The sequence below is a fragment of the Betta splendens genome, chromosome 17 (assembly GCF_900634795.4).
Source record: "Betta splendens chromosome 17, fBetSpl5.4, whole genome shotgun sequence".
NCBI classification, from domain to species: domain Eukaryota; kingdom Metazoa; phylum Chordata; class Actinopteri; order Anabantiformes; family Osphronemidae; genus Betta; species Betta splendens.
Window position 1 is genome coordinate 8755136 of NC_040897.2, and position 25800 is coordinate 8780935.

General features: G+C 47.8%; 1 protein-coding gene and 1 long non-coding RNA gene across 3 annotated transcripts in view; one reads left to right on the forward strand and one right to left on the reverse strand.

Moving 5' to 3' along the window:
- The window catches only part of LOC114844001 (ephrin type-B receptor 1-B), a 111578-nt gene that overhangs the window by 61177 nt on the left and 24601 nt on the right, over positions 1-25800 (reverse strand). For both annotated transcript variants that reach the window (XM_029130991.3, XM_029130989.3), the window contains exons 2-3: positions 12330-12394; positions 966-1647 (exon numbers count right to left, since the gene is read on the reverse strand). In XM_029130991.3, the coding sequence (XP_028986824.1) occupies positions 966-1647; positions 12330-12394 (747 nt within the window). The remainder of the gene's footprint in view (positions 1-965; positions 1648-12329; positions 12395-25800) is intronic.
- LOC121201781 (uncharacterized) lies at positions 14726-15596 on the forward strand. The gene is made up of 3 exons (XR_005896889.2): positions 14726-14890; positions 15019-15109; positions 15230-15596. It is a non-coding gene; the product is annotated as an uncharacterized LOC121201781 (long non-coding RNA).

Consider the following 25800-nt stretch of genomic DNA (forward strand, 5'->3'; position numbering starts at 1 on the left):
TGTAAACACAGTTGTAATCAGTGCAAATGCTAAATTAGCCGTGAAACCTTGCAGCAATGAACGGCATCCAAGTTCTACGTTTCATCTGAAAGGCATTTCACCACATGGACACATGGATGGAGTGTAAATGTATGTGTGTGTGCGTGTTCAGACGTACAGTACAGCGTACAGTGGACACTGCCGCACGCCGTGTGCTTTGCAGATATGTGGCACTCTCGTATCTGTTTATTGATCAGAACAGATGTGCGTCAATCAATCTTATCTGGGGTCCACACACTCTGCAGCTACCCACCGGAGCAGGCCGACCGATACGGCGCCACGCTGGGAGCCCCAAGCCACCCGTACTATCGTCAGACACCTTGAGCAAATAATCTCTTTGTGTGTGTGTGTGTGTGTGTGTGTGTGTGCATGAGAATGCAAGAATAACCGCTGGTGCAGAGTGTAGAGGTGCATTAGAGGACAGAGAGGAAGGCAGAGAGAGTGACAGCTTGGACCGAACGCCCGGGATTAACCCCGTCTCCGCCCGTCCATTATTCCCGGATCCTATAGGAACTTAGCTTTCCGCACATCGCACCGAGGCGAAGTCAAACCTCTCACCATCTGCAAAGTGGGCTGCACAGAAGGCTGGCGTTCGCCGCGGATTAAGGACCCATGCTAACGCGCCCGCCTCGTTCGGCGGAGGTGGACGTGAACGGAGAATGGGTGCATCGCATCACGCTCGGCAAAGCGGGCGAAACACAATGAAGTCGGCCGTTCCACTGGGTCAAGGGAGGCTGTTACGCTGCATGCAAGTCGAAAATAGAACTAATTCATGTCACTTCCTACAATAAAGTGATTTGTTCTAGTCCTGGATTTGAAGGCATGAATGATGAAAAGCATAGAATTTATAAAAGGGGCGCTTGTATCTACTGTAGCAGCCACATACTGTACTGTACACGCTCATGGTAGGAAACGCACGCACTTACCTCGACATACGTTCCCGTTGTCAGGTTCGAAACCTGCCTTGCACGTGCAGCTCCCTATAGGCACCATCCACTCTCCGTCCCCGTTGCAGTAGAGCTTTATCGGGACGTCCACCTCCTCCGAGTTGGGGATGCAGATCCCTCTGGCGATGACGAGGGAGGTGCTCTCCGCCCCCGTCATGGTCTCTGGAAAGATCGCAAAGTTCTGCACCACGCTCGGGCACTTCTTATAAAAGACCCTGACTGACAGCAGGGACATGCAGGCGCCGTAGTCCTGAAAGGCCAGGTAGAAGCCGTTTTTAGACAGCGGGCCGAAGCTCCGGACCTCGGTGTTCACTTTCATCAGGCGCCCGCCGAAGTCCACCTGGGAGAAGCTTTCGTCCGCTGCGATAGTGTCCACCTTGAGGTACGGGGCCTCCATCCAGAAGGCCGTGCCTTTGGTGGCGATGACGGCGTCGGTTTCGTAGTAGTAGAGGTTGAAGGTCTCCTTGCAGGAGCCGGGCACGTTGGGGATGGAGCTGCAGTCGCGGACGGTGAAGCGGATCTCCACGTAGATGCGCTGGGCGCCGCGCCGGTCGATGAAGGTGGTGAGGAGCCAGTTGTTCTGGCTGGGCTCGAAGACGTTGCACACCTGGTAGGTCCGGATGGTGTTGAGGTTCTCGTCGTAGCCGCTCACCTCCTCCCACTGCAGAGAGAGGACGAGACAGGAGGGGGCGTGAGGCACGAATCGTACAGGTACAGTAGTCATTAAAGATAAGGCTAGAAGCTAGGAGGCTAGTAGCTGAGCTGAATTTGTAGACAGAACCCAATCATTTATTGGGCTGTAGCGTTATTTATTACCTATTTTCTGGGTCGATGTGCTATAAAATATGATGCGTGACCAAACGAAAGCGACCAGACAACCACGTCTACGCAACAGACGGATTGAAGAGCACCCAGGAAGAAGCAAATACAGGCCATGTCTTGCAGGTGTGACCCAGAAAGTATGTGGGATGAGCGTCAGAAGCCCCTGGAGGCAGTAGCTCAACGCGAGGGCCTCGATGAAAATGTGCCATTAACATTTAGCTGGAATCACTAAGAATGGAGATGAGAAATCACTGTCGGGGGGAAAGAAAAGACAAAGGCAGCTACGATGAGACGAGTGGAGCTGGGCACATGCTCCCGAAGCCGACAGACAGTCCTCTGATTTTATAAATACGCTTCTGTCATTTGTAAAGCTATTTTGGTAACACCTAAATATTAGCATACAGCAGCGGAGCAGACGTACAGTACACGCTGTGACGGCAACATGAAAAGCTCCACCGACTTCAAATGAACATGCTGTAGAATAGAGGAAGTGATTCGAAACAAAACAACAAATCCTTTTTTTCTTTTTTCTTTTTTTTCCCTCGCCATCACTTCCAGTTTGTGTAATGTTACTATTCTTTTACACTTTTGGTCTCGAGCAACAACTCGGCTCGCAGATTTCTCCGTCCAAAACCACCCGCCCCCCCCCCCCCCCCCCCCCCCCCCCCCCCACACCCCTCCACCGACGGGCCAAGTAGCTGCAGGCGAGAAGAAGTTAATGAGGTCGGTACTGGAGCGAGTGGGCCTCCAGTCAGTTCATGTCTCTGGTGCTTCCCCCTCCTCCTGACCTTTAAGGCCCCAGCTGCTCAATTAGACCTAATAGAAAGGAGAGGACAGGCGCAACAACTGGTTGAGAGAATCACAGAGAGGATCCGGCGTGTTGATTAAGTAAACAATGGCTCTAAATGGAAATGAGAGGAAATGCTGGGGCCCCGGAAAAATTGAGGAAAGCGGGTTCAGGTCAGGTGGGAGCAAGAGGGAGGAGGGGGGAGAGAGAGACGCCGCTGACATGATAAATGAGTTTACAAAAAAATCGGAGGTGCAAATTAAAGGCTTTTTACACCAGCGCTCCCCGTGTGCCGGTGCTGCTCGTCTCCCCCTCTCCTCTCTGCTCTCATCTCTGCTCTGTAATGACCATTCATCAGCATTACAGGAACCTGTCCCTTTCAGCGCTGCCTGTTCATTAATACAGCCGGCCCCGGGCTCCTCTGCCCCCGTCTGCTCCGGTGGAGGGAGGGGGGTCCTCACCGCCCCTCATCTCGCCAAATGACCGCCATCTTTCACGCCAGCCAAGGGCTCCAGGCGTCTCCAATAATACCCGTCTGAAATCTGTCCAGAAATTCATCGGCTCGTATAATAATGAACTTCAATTTTTACACTTCCTCCTCGGTAGACGTCCAGCAGGACTATTGCACTAGAAACAAACTTTTGTTCCCGTGCGTCTCTATGCACTTTGTTCACATCCAGGCCACATCCAGAAGATTCCCCTCATCGTAGTAATAAAACTGAAATCCATTCTGCAGCCGCTTTGTCGTGAATGCATCTACAAAGCAGCAGCGGCATTCGCCACCTTGGCCTCCCCCCATTGGCGTTTTTAGCCCTTTTACGCCAGTCCATCCAACCCAAATCGCCAACACTACTCCGTGACATCTATGTGACCTTGCCGGAGAAGAGCGAAAAAGGGAGGCATCATCACCTGTCGCCCTCCTGATAATGGAATTCCCTGGTCTCTGCATCCATTTCCTCCTCGACGATGCGTGTAGACGTACAAAATACCACTGTAGCCTCTGCGCTGTGTATATTTAATCTGTGCGTTTATGGACCTGAGCGCTGATGGTTAATGCTAGCATGTATCATTCATATGGGCTCAGGGCATGCAGGGGAGACAGGTGCGTTATCACGGTTATGGTCTTACAGTAAGTGCATTTCCTCTTTTGTATTGGTCTGCCACATGTTTACTCCAGTTATAGATTTTGCAATGAGACTGGAAAAAAATAAAACCGAGCCTCCTAGTTCAACTGCCTGGCAAACAGTCCCCACATCCTATATGTGCATTTTATCAATTTACTAATTTTGCTGCACATAAACTTTGCTGCTGATGAAGCACTAGACAGTTAGTGCGCCTCTGCGTCTACCAAACGCACGCAATGTCTCCGCGCTAATGGCTTTTCTATTGCCACTAATACAGGAGACACTCTTCCTCGGCCCCTGACTGTCAGGTGTGGCCACTGTGTTTGTCATTATGGCTGCTCTGTTTTATGGGCAGCACCAAGATGGAGGAGCTATGGATTTACAGAGAGCCTAATGTTCGCGTTAATGACCAGTCACAGCCAGCTGAGCTGGGAAAGAGCGAGCGGGTGGGGAAAAGGAGACAGATAGATAGATAGATAAAAGAATAACGCGGGGATGGAAGATGACTCTGGAAGAGGCAATATATTCTGGCTGATGTTACTCTTCCCACAGCCTCGGTCCGCTGCCATCATGCCATCGATAGCGCTCGCTCATGAAGGCCATTCATCACATTGAGCTCCTGCCATTACCTTCAAAGGCTAAAATAACACAGAGGAGGCCAGATGGCCGCAGTCTGGCTCTGGAGGACTACAGCATCCAACAAGACGTGTCCCAGTCCTGGAGCTGAGAGGACTAAGCTGTCAGAACATGAATGCAACACCTGTGGACAATAGCAGGAGAAATGAACTGGACTAATAAGTCATTTGGAGCAGACATGATGGGAACATGACCGAGAGCAGTCGGGCTTGTACTGACACCGTCTAACAAAAGCTGCAGGGAATAGGTCTGGTCTGAAAATAGAGCTTCTCCGCTGCAGGAACGAGCTCCTGGAGTTCAGGAACATCACTATCGAATAAACCCAGACCCCGACGCCCGCGTGTCAACTTTCTCAAAGCCGCAACAAAATTAAGTGATTGCTTCGAAATTGCAGATAAACACATAGAAGGTTGGGAGATGAGTGTGTTCGTGCAGCCTTGTGTTTCCTGCATTACCTCTGCACATCAGCTACTGTACAACTGCTACAACAGCAGCTAACAAAAGACTCTGATGACTTTGTTGATTTGTCACATCGAAAATAATTGTTTTATTTTGGTTGTTTCTGCCGTGTCTGTAATTGACCCAATCCTCTGCGCTCTTCGGTTGCCGCGGCAACGTAAACAAAGAACCTTCAAAGCTTGAGCCACCTGTCGCGGCGAAATGAAACATTACTACTTTCAGCCCATCGTCAGGTTCACAGCATCCGGCGGGGTGACCTTTGACCTCCAGCCCTAATAGGGACGCGTGCTCAGACGCACGGAACAGAGATGATGAAGCCCTGGAGGGCGCGTTCGTTCACCGTGAGGCTCGTTCCACACATTTAATGCCTAGAAAGGTCCGGGCACGGAGCAGATGAACGCCTGGCAACAGTTTGGTGAATGCCCATCAAAACTCCCATTACTTAGTCTGACAATGGGCTTTTACAGCAGCACCCAAGGCAAAAGGGAAAATGTATAAATAGTAGAAAGCAATGAACAAATGGAGCCGTTCCGTAGCCGCTCTTTTGCTCTCAGCAACGCTCTGCTGATTTCCTTTTGAGCCCTTTTCACTTGAAAAACTCAACTTTGAGCTTACCCTTCAAAAGCCAGAAACTTAGTTGGAGAGTTTACTTACTGTACGTTTCATACTTTTTTTTTTATTTTGTGTTTTTTATTTTATGTTCTCGTCAGTAAATCCACGGAGAACAGCAGAAGCGTTCTACCTGTCCACCGTTGTCAAGAGATTGCTTTTCATATACAGGCTTGGATTGGACATCTCAGTAATGAGTCTATTTGTTATTTGTGACAACACATCACTGTACCGAGGCGGGGAAATATATTTTTTTAATAATTTGGAGAAGAATGAGCCGACTTTCAAAGAACTGGGTTTTGATAAGAAGCGAAACGAAAGGAAAGGAGCAGCAGCACGTATGCAGATGAAATCCACACTGACACGTCTGCAAAGGTCAAGGTCTCGGAAGGACAGTAGATTATAGCCGGACATGAAAAGCTCAGATAGGGATTGAACTCTTTATACCCCTGAAAGATGCTCTTCGCATTCTGCAGAGCTTGCCGCCATCGGTAATCACAGCCCAGATAGCTTTTGGTTCCTAAGGCGTTTTCCAATCCCGCCGACTTAATGAGGCTATTTGCATTTCAACCTTTCGGGTGCGCTCCTTGAAGTCGATACGCGGGACGTCACCCAAAGCAACAGCTGGTTTTGCTTTGGTTACAGTAACTGCAGCTACGTTACCTTCCTCACGTCCCCTTAGAAAACTCTGACGCATAAATTCAGATTGAGAAACTTTGAATGCTACGTCTCACATCCCACCTCACACACACACACACACACACACACACGCACACACACACACACACACACACACACACACACACACACACACACACACACACACACACACACACACACACACACACACACACACACACACACACAACCACACAGGAGCAGACTGCAGCCTCTAAAATATGCAGTGGCATGATTGCTATTATCATTTCTGATCAGCTGTAATATTGAATGAAGGCTGGTGTCAGGCCGGTTGCATGGGAATGATTATTTTGCGGGGCATCTGAGGCCTAGTTCCGCCTGGCTGAATGTGATGGATGGGGAGGAAATGGTGATGCCTGAAACACTCCTAGTGCTGCCAGATCCCAGCCACTCTATAATTACAGTCACACAGTTTGACTGAGCCCAAATAGAACTCTGTCCATCTGCATCTGAATGAGACTCTGAAGATCTGCCACCCAGACCCCCCCCCCAATCAATACAGTTATTGAACTGGCAGAAAACCCCTTTGTCTCCACGCTGAACTTCATCCCATTGTGTTTACTGTCTGAGATATTTGCCATGTTGACAGATTATTTGCAATCTGGTCTCATTAGACGCTCCCACTTTGTCTTTTCCTTAAATTCTACGAGCCATGCACATAATGTGGCACCACGCTGCGGCGTTTAAGTGAACAATCCCCCAGTCCTCCACGCGGCTTTAGGCGCCGAAGTATAAATAGTCATATTTTCAATTATGTGCTGGTTGCTTTGAAGCAGCAGCTTGTCTGCTGGGCTGAAGATTTTTTTTCTTTCTTGACTGAGCTGCTAGTAACACAATCCTTCTAGATATTGCAGGTGTTACTAAATTCTCCTACTTAAGTTTGACTTTTAAAAATAAGATCGGATGCATTGAGACAAGAATAATTCACAGAGACTGGTGGGTGGTTCAGCGCTAGTGAATTACACAGCAGTCAGTGTTTTGAATAAAAAGAATTATGTATTGCCATAACTACAAAAGACATTTGAATAATATAAACCTGTCAATATTATTAAATGTGAATAATCAAGTCTACTGTTGCATATTTTAATCATATATATATAATTTAGTTTGACACATTTATTTTGTTACTTATTTCATAGAGTTGATGGGTGAAACCTTGGGAAACTCTCATTCTGATTATGCATTTAAAGCTAAAAAAATATTGCTGTTTCCTGCAGACTTTTGTCTCACGGTGCAGCTGGAAACTGTCGTTCAGGCACCTTCAGGAAAACACAGGCGCGGCGCCGCTGTCTCAACAGAGCTTTGCGTCACCAGTCGAAACATTATTGCGCGTCCAAAGGCCCCGGCTACGTGTTTAGCACAAATGTGACAGCTCCTGCAACCTTATCTGTGGTGATGGATGGGAAAGAGGACGACGGAATGATTCACCGTCACCGTGTTTAGATATTAGGACTGGAGATAGTCCCCACACACAAACAGGTATGCAAAGAGGAGAGAAGTCTGAGGGGACGAGAAGAAAAAGAGAGTAAGAGCTTAAATCGGTCAGAGCGGAACACAGGCATAAAACCAGGAACAGAAAGGGAATATGATAACAAAGGATCAGGAAGGGAGAGAAATATAAAAGATCCGAAGTTGTCATGCAGGCTCTCTGACCCCTTATGGCCCAAGGCAAGGCCATTCAGGCACAAACCGCAAATAACATGTCAGCAGGGGACAGACGAATGTCAAGGTTTCAGGACTGGATGTACAGAGGCCCCTATCCGTCCACCATTATGTCAGTGTGTGTGTGTGTGTGTGTGTGTGTGTGTGTGTGTGTGTGTGTGTGTGTGTGTATGTGTGTATGTGTGTGTGTGTGTGTGTGTGTGTGTGTGTGTGTGTGTGTGGGAGACACATGACAGCTCTACCCTCAAGACGCATAGACACAGGCAGCCAGGGGAGGTGGGGGAGTCGGCCGGGTGAAGATGGAGTAAAAAAGGAAGTCTGAGCTCCGAGACAGACAAGAGGAGAGAAAAGAAGGAGCAGGGAAAAAAGCACAAAAACACAATGTGAGTGAAAAAAGCTGAAGAGAAGAATGGGAGGATTTACTGCTACTTCTGCCAGGACTGCTGAACCAGCAGGAACTGCAGGTAGACACACACACACACACACACACACACACACACACACACACACACACACACACACACACACACACACACACACACACACACACACACACACACACACACACACACACACACGACTCAGCCCCCAGTCACTTTGTCACACTCCTTCAAATTCATGCCAAATTAAGGACGGACTCGTTTCTTCTTCCTTTTCCATCCTAGTTCTGTCACTTTGTTCTTTTATTTATTCTTTGAGAAAAAACATTGTCCTCGGCTCCTGATACATTCAAGAGAATTCTTACATGTAGAATGTGTGGGGGGAAACAGGAGGGAAATCAATTATTGAGGTAGCCATGTATTTCATCTCGAAATGCGAATAAGAAAATGGAGAAATGTAAAAAAAAAAAAAAAAAACAAGCAGTGGCAAAAACTGCTGTATGTTGTGACTGTGTTTGTGTTGCACACATAGTGTAATGTAATGCTGCTGTCTGTGCCACGTCTCTGCTTTGCAAATGAGATGCGGCACGGAAATGAAAGGAGGCCCAAGCAAATGTTTGGAGCTAAACTGGTGCATGGGAGCGGTTCAGCAGAAAACAAAACACGGGCTTAGACTGAGGCAGAGGAGGATGCGGTCCTTCGTCGCCTCAGCGCTCGATCCGGAGCTCTGACGACGCCTGCGAGAACGCATCGCATCACGGCGCCGCCGGAGCGAAGCCGGCGTGACTCACTGCTGTGACTCACCGTCGCCCCCCCCCCCCCCTCCTCTTCCTCTTCCACAGGTTCAGAGTTGGCCTCCGTTCCTCCCTCTCATCTCCCCCGTCTCTCGGTGACTCTTCTCCGTCTGCGATCAATGGAGCCCGTTCTCCAACCCCAACCCCCCCCCCACACGCCCTTTGACTCCGCGCTTGTCTGTCTGTCTGTCTGTCTGTCAGCGTATGAATAATTGAGGTGCATTGAGTCCAGTCAGCAGATGGTGAGATGGTGCATCTATCGGTGTACTTTATGAATAACGTATTCCAACACCTATTCAGTTAAGGGGTCAGGGGATGCAGTGTGTGTGTGTGTGTGTGTGTGTGTGTGTGTGTGTAGTTCACCCATTAACGTTTTAACACACCTGGATTAGCACGAGTGTTGCAACAGGTGTACAGTCTAAACATGTGTGGCGTCCCCAGTCTGTCTCCACCCGTCCAGTCTCCTCCTGCTTCTCATCTGTGCCCCCCCCCCCCATCTCTTATCCCCCACATCTTTCTCCATGCTCACTTACTCGCTCCTCATCCTCCCCGAGCCTCTCGCACCCGCATCAACCTGCGCCGTCCCTTCACGCTCGACAGCTCCCACGGCCTCAGTCGCCACCGCCGCCCTGCTGACCCCATGACCCCCCACACACACACCCCCACCCCCACCACCAACAGCCTCTCATCTCGAAGCTCGGACTCTGCCTGCGACCGCAAAAGTCACGAGTTCCACACCCACGGGTGAGCTTTTCCGGGGGACGTCCAGCTGCTTTTTTCCACACACGAGCGATCTCTTCCCCTCTTTCACCGTGGGTTCTTCTAATCCCTCTCAGGGCCCCCTGCGTCTGATCCTGCAACCCCTTTCAGCCCCTCCACTATCACCACCACCTTCCTCTTTCTCATTTCTCCTCGCCCGCTCACTCAACGTTCCCCTAATCCCATCCGCCTACTCCCGAATGAAAGCGGAGCTTCTTTTTTTTTGCTTCCTCTTTTATCTAAATCACTCAAGAATGATGCAGAAAAAAAAAAACTAAGATAAAATAAATTCTTTTATCTAAAGGTTTAGAATTCCTTGGTGTACATCTACTTTTTCGGGCTGCCAGCAACTTTTTAATTTGATTTTTTTTTTACTTTTTTCTTTTTGGTCACCTTATTCTTATTCTTCAGCTTCTCTATTTCCCTTTATTTTCATTACTTCAAAATATTCCCTGCGTAAAATGTTTAAAACGCCACACCGCAACATTTTTATCCTCCGCTCTGCAAAATATGTGTTTACACAACAAACCCGGGAAACCAGATTACCGCGAGAAAGCGAGCGGAAAATGCGATAACGCATCTGTATCTGCATCAAACGTGGGATCGCCAAACCTTATAGTGATCTGGTGAGTAATATAGCACATCATTAGTGGCTTTGAATAGTATTTAAACAAAGGCTTAGCAGGGGGCAACTGTTAAAGTGGGTGGCTGCATGGATATAACATCACTTATCTGCAGTTAACCTGATAAAGTAAACCTGGTTTATCAGGTAAGTGTTCTTGAAATCAGGCTGAAAGCTGAGGTCACTTTGTTTTAATATCTCCATCATCCATCAGTTTAAAGCTCATTTTAATGCACCTGCTCCTGTCTCGGTGCCACATGGCCTGTGTCATGGGGCATCCTCCCTTTGCTGCGGCCCCATATTTTATTTATCGCGGCCTAAGTGCATGCACGACGGCAACTCTGGGAGCGAGAGAGGAGGAGAGATCGAGGTTAGGCAGGAACCCAGAGGAGCGGGGGAGGGTGCGGTCCGCGGAGGGGGAGGAGGAATAATATATACAGCGAGATGGAGCAGGAATGCACATCACGAAGGAATTTTGTGATGTTGTGCTATTCACATGTGTTTACTGTCTGAGCCGATACGTCCTTGTGTTCTCCACTGGAACTAATTACAGCGCTTCCCTCATCCTTTATCATCCTTTTCTCTCGTTGTGCTTGTTTAAGGCGCAGTAGTCAGGGCCGCACTTAGCCGCAGGCTGTAGGACTGTAAATATACAGTAGGTGTCAAACTGCGCCGTCGTTACACGTGTAACAAACTCACAGCAAATAAATATTGTGATTTATTCACCGTCGGCTTTTTTTTTTTTTAGATTGCCTGCATTGGACTGTGAGCGCGGCACCCGCAGCGCTCGGAGGCGAGCGTTCGGAAACGCTGGGTATCGCTCACAGGTGGAGGTGGAGGAGCGGGAGCAGTCTCCCTGCAGCAGATCTCCTCCTTCCTGAACCTCTACAGCGGCGCTAGTTCAGAACCCTTCGCTGAACGCAGACGCGTGCCCGCAGGCTCGCTGAACTCAACGGGCCCGGATGGAAATAGCATGGTTGATGTCTCTGTACCCAGTCGCTCCGAGAGGCTGAAAAAATACTCTTCAAGTGAAAGATGACATTGATCCAACTGATCCATAATAATACTTTTTGTTTGTCGTGTGTCAGATTTTATCATGATCACTGTTTATCTCCACCGGTACAAGATGCCATCAAGCCCAGGTCCGATGGTCCCGTGTCATGGGTTGTGTACATGTACACACACACAAGCACACACACCTGGCGTAAACACCGGGTTCCACTTCGTTTTGGGTTACTGCTCCTTCGGGGAAACAGAAAGTGGACTGGCACCCACTCCAATGTTTAAACACAGCCAAAGCTCACTTCAAGAGCAATAAACGCTCCCTTTACACGCGTGTAAAATGCCTCATAAAGACCTAAAGGCCCGGAAACTGCAGGAAGTGTCACTGTCTAAAGGCGGCTCCTTTCAGCGTGGGAGCTTTTTATTGAATTATCGAATTACAGCACAGAGGACAAGGTCCTAAAACTGTCATTAATGTAATAGGGCAATCACACTTCAGCTACTGTGATTCTTTTTAAAAAAAACTTTTTTTTTACCTTTTTTGATTCCTTTCATGTACGTGAAACCGCCCGAAACTTAAAACATAGTTCTGAGCGTTTCCATCCTCCTCGCTCCTCCTCACCGTTCTCATCCTAATGCCTCCACTTCCCTGCATAAATGTGTGATTACAGTATCATTATGTCTATGGTCTCCCCCCCAGTCTCCATTTACAGAGACTTAGGTACTGTGTTCTGGGCCTTACATGGGCCCATTATGTCATTAAGTCATTATGAGCCAGGACAGAGAGAAAATAATACCCATAATAGGAGCTACGTTGGCCACTACTTAAATCTATACCTCCATCTTCCTGCCTTCCTGCCGATTTGTCTGTCTGGAGGTGGATCTGCGTGTTTCACGTTACGCACCCCGACGGAGAGAGTTTGCGGAGACAAACCCTCGGAGGCGCTCTGCTCCCTCTGTGCGAGTGTGTTGGCAATGACCGACTCACCCCGGAATTCGGATACGCCGTCCACCCCAGTTCGGCTGTGGCCACCCGAGTGTCCATCAGGGTCTCTGCAACGGAGAATGGGAGAAAAAAAAACAAAGTGGTGAGACTCCAAAGTGGTTCTGCGGAGCTCATCCTTTGACACTATCGTCGGCGAGCAGCGAGCGGACGAATCCTCTGCGCTCTTTCATCCATCTCTGCCAGGCGTCTGCTAAGACAAGATACAGGGAATCAAAGCGCTGACGTCGGGCTGGAAGGAACGTCTTCCTTCTTTTGTTTCGTGCGTCTGTCGGTGAATAGATTTGCATGACACGTAGCGATTTGTGAAAATAAAGGTTATATTTATACTTTGCATGCGTTTGTGTGCACACAAGCAACACTATAAGGGTTTCCATTTGACTAAGCCTACTCGCGTTGTTTACCCATAGAACCGCTGCACAGGTGCAGACACTGTTTGTTTAGTCCTGACGGGAAAATCACCCGAAAAGAAGTCACCTGGACCGTTTTTTGTTTTTATTATTATAAATTCCAGTCCACATTTATTGAATGGAGAGCTATGTGTCAAGCCGTGCCTTGGTTAACTGCATACCTGACAAAAATCAGACAATAAAAAGTTGAAATCTCAAAAACTAAACTCTATCCGAGTCCGGATCGATCTTTCTCGCTTTTGGTCCGTATCTATGGAACAGAAGAACCCAAAGATCGGCTGCCCTCGCGCCTCTCGCCTCATCCTCGCTGACACGCCGAAGACAAATACGTCTGGCAGCTCGCCAAAGAAGTTTGTCATCCCTGTTTTGATTAATATCTGCCTTGTTGGCACACCGAAGCTGGAAACCTGATATACTGGCGCCCCGGGAAGGAGGAGGAGAGCGTGGCAGTTATCACGAACCACTGGCTGCTTCTCTTTCAGACGCGTAGATTTATAGAGCGATGAACTAAGTGACGCGTCGGCCTCAGCCGAGTGATGATAGATTCATAATTTCCCCGGTAACAGACAGTTTATTCTCTGAACTGTATCTTCTGTCTTATTGAAACCCTTCATCTTATTTCATGTGTTTTCTTTATATATATATATTCCCTGCTGAAACACGTCCCTGCTTGTTTGTCGAGGCCAAACCGATAAAAATATAGACAGATATAAAGCGTGAGACATCAGAACGAATGGCTTATCTAGACGATGATCTGCGACAGATAAACAGGATGTCAGGGAGTTTTCCCAGCGACTGCCGCCGCCGTATCTTTGCCTTGGACATCATCCACTGTCACGGCAGACAGTTGGCTGGCAACACCCACACGTGTGTCGTCGGTGGGAGAGAAATCTCAGTGCGATTACGCACAGCGCTGCCCTCCTTCCTACACTCAAAAAACCTGGATTGGGTGCATGCTACATTAACATAATTTTAACATGCAACTTCAACAATATAAATTCTTGTTTTGTGTCTGAACATAATAAAATCACGTAAATGTAACAACTTCAACAGGTTACATCAATATTTTATGTTAACTCAACGTAATAAAAATAGGTTTAGACAACAACATGTCCAGAGCTGAAGGTGGCAGTAATGAGCAAATTCACAACTTGGACTACGGCACTGCCGCTTCTTCAGGATCCTGACGTAAAGGAAAACACCTGTTCATGATGTGTGCAAGAAGGTAAGTTTAACGTCCATTGAATAAAAAACCGCATGGGTGCAGAAATGTAGTTAGTAGCTATATATAGTGCCCTTTAGCATTTTGGATGTTTAATTAGCTGGAGTACGTATCCGTATTATGTGACTGCGCCTGTGCTCACAAGCTAACCTAGCTAGCTTCCGTACAACACTGAGAACGTGCTAGTTTTAAATAAGCTTATCTGCAATAAAATATATATATATATTGTAATTTTTTATATTATTTTATAGCCGTTAAACGGCGATCTTTGCTCAGTTAGGAGTGAGACTTTTACGTATTTCCAATGCGAGTTCATCGCGCGAGCGCGGGATTTTCAAATTTCAAATAACCGACATCAGCGTTGCCCCTCGGTCGGTTTGGATGCGACGATGATTTTACGAGTCAGCGGCATTTGTTCAGGTTGGTGCAATATTTTCTGACATATACTCTCCGTCCGCAGGTGTTAGAGCAGAGAACTACTGGAAACGGAAAACAGAAGTACAGAGACTTGCCCTATTGGAAAGGTAAACCATGAGCATTAAATAGAAATGTGCTGTCATGCTATGCATTTGCACCCTTCATCACCGAGTTCAAAACCAGATGGCCTGCTCTATTCTGTGTTTCTGAGGTTGGTCAATAAATATGTCTATATATATATACAATGTGATTCTGATCAGACAAACAAAATATATTAAAATGTATCAAAGTATTGTTTACACATTTGCCATTCAGTGCATTGATAACTTGTGTACTTTTTTCTTTTTTAAAAATAAATTTAAGAGGACTACAACAGTTTGCTGCAACAGTTCTTCTCCATGCTGGATGGTTATTCTTCAGACCTGAAAACGGTGTTTGGCAAGGAAGGCGGCATTGAAGGACAAAAGATTAAGAGCATCATGGTTCCCATAACCCAGGTATGATGATGGGAAAAAAATCTATGTCGTAATATGTTAGTGACAGCTACTCAATTGAATAAAAATTGTTCCCTAAAATAGATTAAAATTTTTTTGTTTTTTGTGTGATTACTTTGTTTGTCCTAAAGACTAACTCCATTGATGTCAAAAGAGTACATCCTTTAAGCCCAGTGTGTGTTCCTCAATGAAGATCCTGGCAACCTTGTGAAAGAATGGATGGTAAGAATGTTTTTTTTTTTTTTTATTTCATGTAAATTTAAAATTTCAAAGTGATTTATATATGCTTTAAAAGTTGAAGTGTTATATAACATCATCCGCTTTTTTAATTTTACATTTCAGATCGTGGACGCCTTGAAGAAGCCATGATGGAGACAATGCTTGAAGTTTTTGTCATTCACAAAGATGCAGAGGTAGATGATGACCCTGAAGATGTAGTTATCGTTTCAAGTCCTGGATGAGTTGGGCAGTGTCCCACTTGCTGTGTTGTTGTTTGCTCTTGTATATGCTCTCAACCTCAGCTACCCTCCACTAAAAGTTGTTTGAAATATTGGCCCAATGCTGTATGTACAATACTGGATGTTAGTGACATTTTGCAGCTGCCTTTGACATTTGAAAGCTGTTTTATTGTTTTTATGAAGCTTATAAAGTATTCTAACCAGTCTAAATCCAATGTGCTTTGTGTCTTCTCCAACCTACACACCAGCTGGGGATATATGTTAGTTTGCATAATAGAAATACTGTTTCAAAGATTACTTTATTTGTATGTAGTTTTGAAAAGCTAATCTTGGCACAAAACATTTGATAACTTTACATTGGTTGTGTTAGTATAGCATAATTTATTAATTAATTTAAATTAACTTGTTACTACCCTATAAAATAAAGTAACAAGTATTAATATTATACATGATCAAATAACCCAAGAAAATTATGTTCAATCAACCCTAAAAACATTAGTGGGACTGACCCATGGTCATTAGGTAACATTAACATGAATATATCATGTTGCTTCACCCTGTTTACTTTTGGTTCACTAAGCGAAATAGCTTCTTGCTATCTTAACGCATTTTAATTAGATGGAAATACTTTCCATAATTTTATTATGTTCATCCAACAAGTTTTTTTTTTGAGTGTAGGAGGAGGGGGGAGATGGGGGGGGCTCCTGTCCCTCCACCTTTACAGGAGGAAGCGCTAGCGCCGGCAGCTGTTGCTTATTTGGAATCTTCCTGAACTCGCGGTGATTTAGAAATCATTTCGAATGATGGAGCACTTGAAGCCAGTCGTCTGCAATTCAAGTGGTCTTCAAACAAAACGCACAAACACGCACAAAAAAAAACAAAAAAAAACACAACAAGCGTGTTGAGGCTGGGTGACGGCAGGGAGGAGAGCGAGGGCTTTCACTCTCCGTCTCCACTTAGTGGGAGAAACTGTCCTCAGACATGAGACCAATTAGAAAAGGTAATTCAGCTTCACAAACACACACACACACACACACACACACACACAAACACACACACACACACACACACACACACACACACACACACACACACACACCTACAGCGACAGTCACACTCGGCCGCCATCAGAGTATTTCAATTTGCCTAAGATCAGCCTCGCCTTGTCTGGTTTCCGCACAACTCGCTGTCAGCTGGCGAGATACGAGCATGAAACAGTCCTCAGCGATAGCAGGCATTGTGGGGACTGCCAACCCATTCCCAGGGGAAATCACGGAGGCTTTAGTCAAATCATACGGTGTACAAACACTAGGTGGGCCGCTCCCTGTTTCCTTTTAAAAGGAGCAGGAGGGCAAAAAGAGGCCAAGATGGGGACCGTAGGAGGCCACAGGGGTCGGAGGCCCACGGGAGGTCGGTGATGAGCGGCGTCATGTGGCCCAACGTCTGCCATTAGCGGAATCAGGGAGTTAATGGAGTATTAGCAACAGGGCGGGGCTCACGCAGACGTCTCGCCACGGCTCACACACCTGTCTGCCGGCTCAGGGGGACGGACCCGCGGGTCCCGGTGGACGCGTGTGCAGGCAGGCTTTAAACGAGCCTCCCACGTGGGGCCGTCCATCCATTTCACACCGAGTGCCTTTGAAGAGCGTCACTTAAAAGAAGGCGACTGGCCGCGTTAATTACAAAAGCAGCCGCTTTCCGAATTAGAAAGTGGAGCTGTTTTGTTGATGGCGTAAATCACAGGTCGTCCTTTGACACAGGTCATGAAGCCTTTGGGTTTTGGTGGGACTAATGGTGTTTTCTAGCAAATAGCTGCTGGCTTGTTGAGTTTTAGTTTTTTTGTCTTGCAGCTCCAATAAGTTCACCACAGCCAGGCAAATATGAACTGATCTACACCAGGGGAAAACGACAGCTTCAGGGTCAGGGCAGCCGGTCCCACTGTAAATGCATTCTAAGAGCTGGAGGTCGTGATGTGGCCTCGCTGTAGAATATTAGTTCCTCTGAATCATTCAACAACGAGGGTTGAGTCACGGCGCGAAGCTCCGTCCAGCTGCTCCACCGCCGGCCCCAGAGTCAAAACCCAGAAGTCAGAAGCCAAGCCGCAACCGAGCCTCCACCCAAAGTCCAACAGTTTCCAATCCCAGAAAGTGCAGCCCCCTCTCATTAGCAGCAAGTGACGGATCAATACGAAATGTGGGCTGCTTCCCCAGATAGAGAGCGAGGGACAGAGGGGAGAGAAATGTAAGAGCGAGACTGCATTAAACATTGATGGAGCCCCACGTTACAGATCGATAAGGCAGCCGTCTTCACACAATTACACGTCAGCAAGCAGTCGCATGATACATGGCACAGACGCGCGTGAGCACATGCTGCTAGAGCTCAGACCGGAGAGGAGCTCCTCCAAAGGAGCTCAGGGAAGACACAACAGCAGCCCAGAGTCTCTAATTGTGCAGCGCGCAAGTCGGAACGGCAACGCGCGATTCCAGGCTGTCTGAGCGCACGGATGCGGGTCGATAGAACATGTGCCGCAGCGCCCGGCTCCTTGGTCAATAAAGCAGACAATCCTCTGTGGGTTTCCCTTCGCATCCCATAACACGTCAGGCCCATTCATCTGTCCTCACGCTCAAGGATGCTGGTCCGCTCGCTAATTGCATGAGACAATTACGTCCAGATGCTGGTTTCCAGGGTGTGGGAGCCCTTCAAGGGCCCTGAATGACTCCGATCAAGACAGGTTTATCTTTCCTCCGAAGTGGAATCGAGACACAGAGAAGCGGAGACGAAGGGGAGGCGGAGATGAAAACGGCGAGAGGAGAAATCAGCAGGATTGAAATGAGCACTTAACAATGATGAAGCCCCATGGTAGCCTGCTGAGCTTGGCATCTTAATACGAGGCTCAAAACAAAGTGACAAACAAACAAGGGTAAAAGCTGCAGCATCTCCCAAAACTAATCAGCCGTCCACTCCGGGGATTTATGGATGAAAAAGGAAGATGTTTTGCCAGAGTACTTTACATAAGTTTCAGACAACAGTCACTCAACGCAGCCTGGGAAATTAGAAAAGTCATTGAATCAGCTGTGGTGGTGGACCCTTCCCAGGTCCACCACTGAGCTGATCTGAGATCTGCGGCTGGCTTCAGGGCCCATCGCTTCAGGGTAGACAAGAAGCAGAGGAGCCGATATCTCTGATCGAGTCCCGGCGTTGAGACGTGAGACGTCTCTAATCTGCGGCGCACTGAAGGCTGTGTCACTCACGCTGACGGCCTTTCGCTTTAAATAGAAGCAGCAGAACCGTCAACAGAAATACATCTGAGGAAGCGACGGAAAATCATCCTCTGACATTAGCGCGGAGCGATGGGACGACGGCGTCAAAACAAAAAAGTAGTACCAGCGCCAAGAAGCACCAGGAGCCACCGTGAGGCCGCGAGACTCCTAAAAATGAATGCACGCACCTGATGAAATGACCCCATCAGCACGGAAAGGCCCCACGCGGTGCATAAAAGCGGACGATTCAACCCGTTTCTAACTATTACCGGTCCGTAATGGACTCGTCTCGGGCGGGCAGCAGGAAATCACCACAGCCAAACACAAACAGGTACATCACATCCTAATGGTCACTCATTCAGTCATTCAACAGGCGCAACGCCGTTTGGCCACATTTGTGCGTGACACCCTCCCACGCACCTCTCTCTTTTTTTACTGCTCTCTCTCTCTCTCCCCTGGTCAGGGGAGAGAGGTTAGGCACATCATTTGCATTCATTAACATTACATTAGCAGACAGAATGATCTTTAGAAACCAGGCTGCTAGAGAGTGCCATCTTTAATTCATCATCACCCCTCCTCTCCCTGCTGCTCCTGCCTCACCTCCATCTCTGCCTTCCTCTCCCCATCATCCATTCCCCTCCACCTCGCTCGCCCCTTTCCTTTGACCCCGCCGCATTCTCTCCTTTTCCTGCCCTCCTCTGCACCTTTCTTCACGTTTATGTTCTCGCTTCCATTGCCTCGCCTTATCTTTCTTTCCCACTGCTGCCTTTTAATGGCAGGCTACACATTCTTGTCCAGGCAAGAAAGTGGAAGGAGCATGCCTGAAAATGCACCCCAGCTTTCCAGCTACAGTAGACCATTTAGGCTGAGGGTTTTTCTGGAGTGACAGTACGCACTAACACAGAATAACTGTACAGTGCATGCATTTATAGGGGGCATGCACATTTTTACTTAACATATTGATCGCAATGGAGAAAACCGATCCTCTTCCATCTTCTGAGCAGAGAACACGCACAGAGACAGATGGGAGGCATTTCAAAAAATATACTTCCTGTGCTGTTGTATTATAAAAACAAATGGCCTAATAACGTCTGGTCGAGTATGAGACTCCACTTCTTCTTTTACACAAAACGTAATGAAAAAAAATGATGTAAAACTGCTTATAGATAAATAATATTAAGAGTTTATGCTAAAATTATTCTGGAATTTAGAAAAAGCAGCAGCTGCCATCAGTTGTGGTTCATGTTACATTAACTCAAATAGTGTGTATGTGAATATTTGCATGAAAAAGCTAAACTATATAAATACACCCTTGTGAAACATAATGTTCTGACAAATGATATGCCATCTCAAAAGCCCCCGTTTCCCTCCGCTCCCGATGCAGTAGCAGAAACACGATCTCGCTCCATGTAGATTTTTGGAGTGTGTCTGCCAGTGATGACACCACTTAGGGGATTGTGCAGATACTTTCCTCTCGATGCTAATTTAATGGATTCTCGCAGGGACCACTCGAAAGCCAGTCTGTTGTTGTTCCCCACTCGCCTATGGTGAAGATAATTCCTGTCGCCATCTTTTAGACAAACACACAACGTGGCATATGCAGGATCATATGTACAAAGACAAATGGAGCCCGTGCATCTGTATTTTACTTCAGTGTAGTATTAGCATAGATGCTTGAGAAGCTGCTCCCCCTGCAAAGGAGGGAAACCCAGCATTAAACCATTTTATGCCTTGCAGTAATGAGCCTGCGAAGGTTTGCTCCACCGACCGACCTGCAGCGGTGACCAAGCAATAATCCAGCTGGAAGCGGCGCTAGACTCCCACAACCATCACAATACTCATTACTGCTGATATTACCTCAGCCTGTCTGCTTTTAAGAAACCTGGCAATTTGCAGCGGTAAAATGAGGTAATTACAACTCTTATCAGGCTCCTCACCTCACGAAACAGCATTTCCAGCGAGGGCGACTACTTTTCAGTGCTTGACTGGTTCTGGAACAGGGCTTTGGCTGACGTCCCAATCGCTCAGCCACACCCACCTACTGTCATTTATTTTCTTTGCTACTCCCACTCATACCCACTTAAATCCATCAACTCTAATAAAACCATTAAAAGCTGAAATTTGATCACCTTAATGACACAATTAAGAGAATTCCTCGCCAATGGCCCCCAAATTAAAACTGCTGACATGAGCCATAAAGGCCAGAGGAATATCCCCTTACAGAAAGTCCTGGCTCCCAAGCAGAGAAAGGGAAAATGACACTACACAATGTAATTTACCCACGTCCTGTTAGATCTGCCTTCACCCTGCTCGTCCCCTAAAGCTTTGACATTTACGCAAGTTAGAAGTTAGTCCTGATTTGGCCCCATCATCACTTCTGCCGTCTAGAGTTACAGCAAAGAGGCTGACAAGGAATAACCATGTCCAGGTCACACTTGTGGATTGTGAGAGCCTGACATTTAGCAGCATAAACTACTGCTAATGGGCTGACTGGGGCAAGTTAATGTAGCTTTGTTTTCCAGGCAGATGAGGAAATAGTGCTGAGTGAACAAAATGATGTCACTCAGTTACCTCCCACCGCAGTCCTTCACCCTAATTAAGACAGCGAGGGTTGTTATTTAGTGTGTGTGTGTGTGTGTGTGTGTGTGTGTGTGTGTGTGTGTGTGTGTGTGTGTGTGTGTGTGTGTGTGTGTGTGTGTGTGTGTGTGTGTGTGTGTGTGTGTGGTGACAAAATGACACAGTGGCATTTCACAGTGACTTCCGTGACTTTTTGACAACTGGAAATTTGGAGGGTAAAGAAAAACACAGAACTCGTCGTCCTTTTATGTCACATACTTAAAATGAGATAACATCCCATAATACGTAGCACCAGCATGGATGGTAGGCATAAGCAGGAAACACGGGGAGATAAAGCACAAGAGAGACGGCAGTTGGTATGAACAGAGATACAGAGTCAGATATGGAAGGAGTAACCGGAGAAACACAACGATGGAGAGGGCGTCTTATCCACAAAATGGATCTAACCTCAGTGGAACACGAGGGTCACATCGTTTCTTGGAAACCACCTGACCCCATTTCCGTCACGGTGCCTGCACATACTGTACAAATATGCGCTCTGCTCTTTAGTGGCGCTTGAAATATTCATGAACGGTACGCGCGAGAACAAAAGGAGTCTCATCTTCAACGTAGGCATGAACATCACCCGTAACCCACAAAGCGCGCAAGCGAGGACAAAATGAAAAGACAGACGCTTACGTGCTCAGAAAAAGACCGTCACGGCGCTGTAGAACCCGGCTGCTCAGTTTAAATCCAAACTATAGGAGTCACTTTGTCAGAGGAAAGACACAGAACTACCCACTAAAATGAACATGTGAGCAAATGATCAATAGTTTGTTTAATCCCTAAAGGAATAACTCCACCTCTGTCACAGCTGGCCTATATGCAAGAACAAGGCAGTGAAGCGCTAAAAAGCAATAAAGAAGCCAAACTCCAGCTAGGTAGATCCAATCCCATTAAACGCTGTTGTTAACCATGTTTGGATGCACCACAAAATTGACTCGTAGCCTCCCGAAGGAGAACATGGGAGCACAGAATCAGAGAGCGACAGGGCCTTAAACCTTCCGAAGCCGCGAGCTGCTTCCATCTCATCTCCGGCTGTAAAAGGACGACCTTCAACCACCTTGAACTCGCCAGAGCCGAATTTCAATAAAAACTCGAATTATCGCCCGCCGCCGACGGGGCTCGAGAAGAAGCTAAGAGCGTGCGCCTGAGATGATTTAACAGTCATATGGAGGTGTGAGCAAGTCAATCATACGACGCGGGCACTTTGGCAGTAAGCGGCGGTTACCGTACCCTGTCGGGGGAAGGTGCCGCTGGGATGGAAGTTGCGCCCGCGATTGGGGAAGCGTTATTCAATTTAGCCGTGTCTTCCCTTGACTGATGGAGTGAGATCCAGGTAATTGATACCTCAGCTTGATACTCCCCAGCCTCGCGCTCCGCACCACGGGGACCGCGCCGGCTGAGGCGGCGCGAACGAGAGGGAGCGCGTCGTGCGATCCCACTCCCTTCTCCACGAACGAGGTGTTCTTTGGGGAACTCGTTAGTGCAGCTCCGCCAAACGCAGACTTCCTACTGTACACGATCAGCAAACACGGCCCAGGCCAGACGCCGGCTAAGGAATTGGAGGCGGTGGCCAAAGACATTCTGAGATCGCATTGCTTGCCGGCGATCCATCTCCATAAAAATACCAGTGGCCTCCCTGGTGCCTCCAATCACAGGCAGTGCTTACCATTAAAAGCGAGCACTAAATCCACCTTCTTGCAGCATATGCTTATGCCTGGGGTAGTCTATATATTTTTGAAGGAGAGATTTGTTTTTCCTTCGGGGCTTTTCTGGAGTCTGCATTTAGTAGTTGGGGAATAAAAGACAGAAAGTTGCCTCAAGGTAAAAAAAAAAAAAACTTTCAGCGAAGCATCTTGACCTCAGCATGAGTCTGACAGAAAAGGGTGAGAATCTCCAGTGAGAATCCATAACAGGAGTAAAAGAGGGAAAGAGGGAGGAAGAGAGATAATTCTTGCCTCTGGGGACCATGAGAGAGGCGCACATCCTTCAATATTTGTCCGGAGGGTTCATATTTTCAGAAAACTGATGTTTTCATTCTCTTTATTTTTTAATCAGTTTCCTTCATCAAACCCTCATCTGTGTCAGTGTCTAAATGCAAAAACACCAAACTACACGCCTTTTCGCACACAGTCTGTTTGGCCACAGGGAGAATGTGGGTAATTGTGATCTCGTGCCATCCGCCCACACGCACGCATCCGCACACTGCATCTGACCTCATCTCATCTGGCATCCACGATGCCCGGGTGCCTGAGTTCTGGCCCAAAACGCAGCCCCAAATGTCACAGCTGTCCAGCGACATGAGCCCTTTCCCGTCCGCCAATGACTTTGTTGATTATTCTTCTTCCCCGGTGCAAGAAAGACAGTGTGTGGCTGAAGACTTGAGAGCCTGCAGGCTCTAATGGCTGTTGAGCTGTGCTCCAGTCAAAGTGCGACACCCCACTCGCCTCCTCCGCGGCACCCGGACACTTCCCGTTAAATATGTAGAGCCACAAAACCCATTTCAAGCTGTTCCTCCGCTTCACACGCAACGAGCGGCGGCGACGGCGGACGCGTCCTCGCTGCTCGTAAAACGCACACAGTCACACCAGCGCGTGTAAACACGGGGAGCGGCGGCGGCCGTAAAAGCCCCGCGTGGAGCTGCTAAATTATTCCTCCACTTGTACAACGCTGAGTTGGAATGGATGCAGGTGTCTGTCCAGTAGGTGTGTATCCGCCAGCCGGTGGAAACACTCTGAGAGGAGACACAAGTGGTTTGCAGGTGTGAGGAGAGACCGGCACCCCTTCAGGGCCTGCTGTATTTTAGATGAAATGGCAGCGGTGTTTGTGTTACAGGGAGTGAAAGCGCCATCGGGTGTGTTTTGAGTGTCGCAGGTACAGTACAGTACATAACACTTAGTATCGGTTGAAGCAGCTCGGAGGCCAAATGTGAGGTTTACTATAGGTCTGTGATAAGATCACTGCTGCAAACAGTGACGTAGAGAAGCCAAATCAAACGGGTTTTTTTAGTCATTGTGCTGCATTGTGTTGGACAATATTAGAAAACCTGATATGATAATGTAACAGAGCACTTGTGTTGTAGTGTCGGGTTTGAGCCGTGGAGCCTTTTTGTGCGCGCGCGCGTGTGTGTGTGTGTGTGTTCTTTGCTCCCGCCCACCACCCACAGACATGCAGTCGGGTTAATTGCCTGTATAGAAGGTGTGACGGCGTGACTGAAGCCACAGTTTATGCTGTTCAAGACGACTTAAGCCTCTTACTCAACGGCACATTTGAAAGCAATTTATGGAACTGCTTCATAATAAACGCTGACAGGGCTGTCCCTGGAAATAGGGTACAAAACACGCAGCACATGCTAATGATTGTAAATGTCAAACCCGAATCCTATCTAAGTTTAGCATTGTTTCTTTGTACGGCTCCAAATAGCGAGGAAGCTTGTTTGCACTTTAATTTTGAAACAGTGGTGACGTCACTCTATTTAAGGGTTTTTCCCCACTTTAGCACTAAGTAGCCTTAGTGAGTGATGGTGATAAGAACAAAGATTTGACTAATGCTCAAAAGTACAAAGTACAGTACGTTCCGCGAAATGCTCTTCATAAAGCGTACACTATGTGACTAGCATCTCGTGTCAAGTGTTCTTTTATCTACAGTAGTTATTAATGTACAGTAGATAGACGTTGGAAGGGCTCCCGGAGAGTTTTCACACACTGCTACGCCTCCGTTCTCCTCCCCAGGGGGCTGTTAGCCTGCGTGTCCCCTGACAGCTCGCTGCACATAATGAGGCTGACGGACCAAAACAAACACAGGTACAGTAGGTACAGTAGGTACAGCAGAGGCGACGCAGCAAGCGGGGCGACAGGAGATGAAGAAACGGGGGCAAGGCGACGGTGTTTGGCAAGAGAGGAGGCGGCTGTGGCCAGCTGAGCTGAGGGAGACTAGAGTCTTTTGCATCATGGTCTGATTTTTTTTGTTTTTTTCGGCCCTTTTTCTCCGCTCGGCTACTCAGAGACACAGTTGGTCATGGCACTTGTAAAGCCATAGGGCAGTAATTGATGTCAAGATAATGCACTCCGCCGCCTCCTCCTCCTTCATTTGGCTTTTCCCGTCCTCCATCTCCCGCTCGCGTCCCCGTCCCTCTCTCCCCAGGTGTGCTGCTGGCTGGGCCTGAATGATGAACAGAGCCACAGTGTCTGCTGTCTCTAATGGGGACATTATGCAGGAGGACGGGAGAAGTGCTCGCGCCAGGCTCGTAAATCAAGCGCTCCTGTCGGGAGACTCACTGCAAGGCCTCGCTGCTCCACTAACCCCACAAGTGCTACGCAAAACCCTGAGCGCATGCACGTACCATCACATATGCAAACACGCGACAAGCATTTCCACTGGCCACCGGAACCACGCGCTCGCACTCAAATGCGGCTCATTTGCCTGACCTCCAGCGCGGTTGCCATCGAACCGCCGCGACACGACTCGCTTACATCTGTCCGGCGGAGGCTTGTGTCAATGCGATCGAGGCTTGACAGAGCCGCTAAAGCGCTATTAGCGCGTCTTGTCACAGCCCGGCACACAAAAGGGCCCGCCG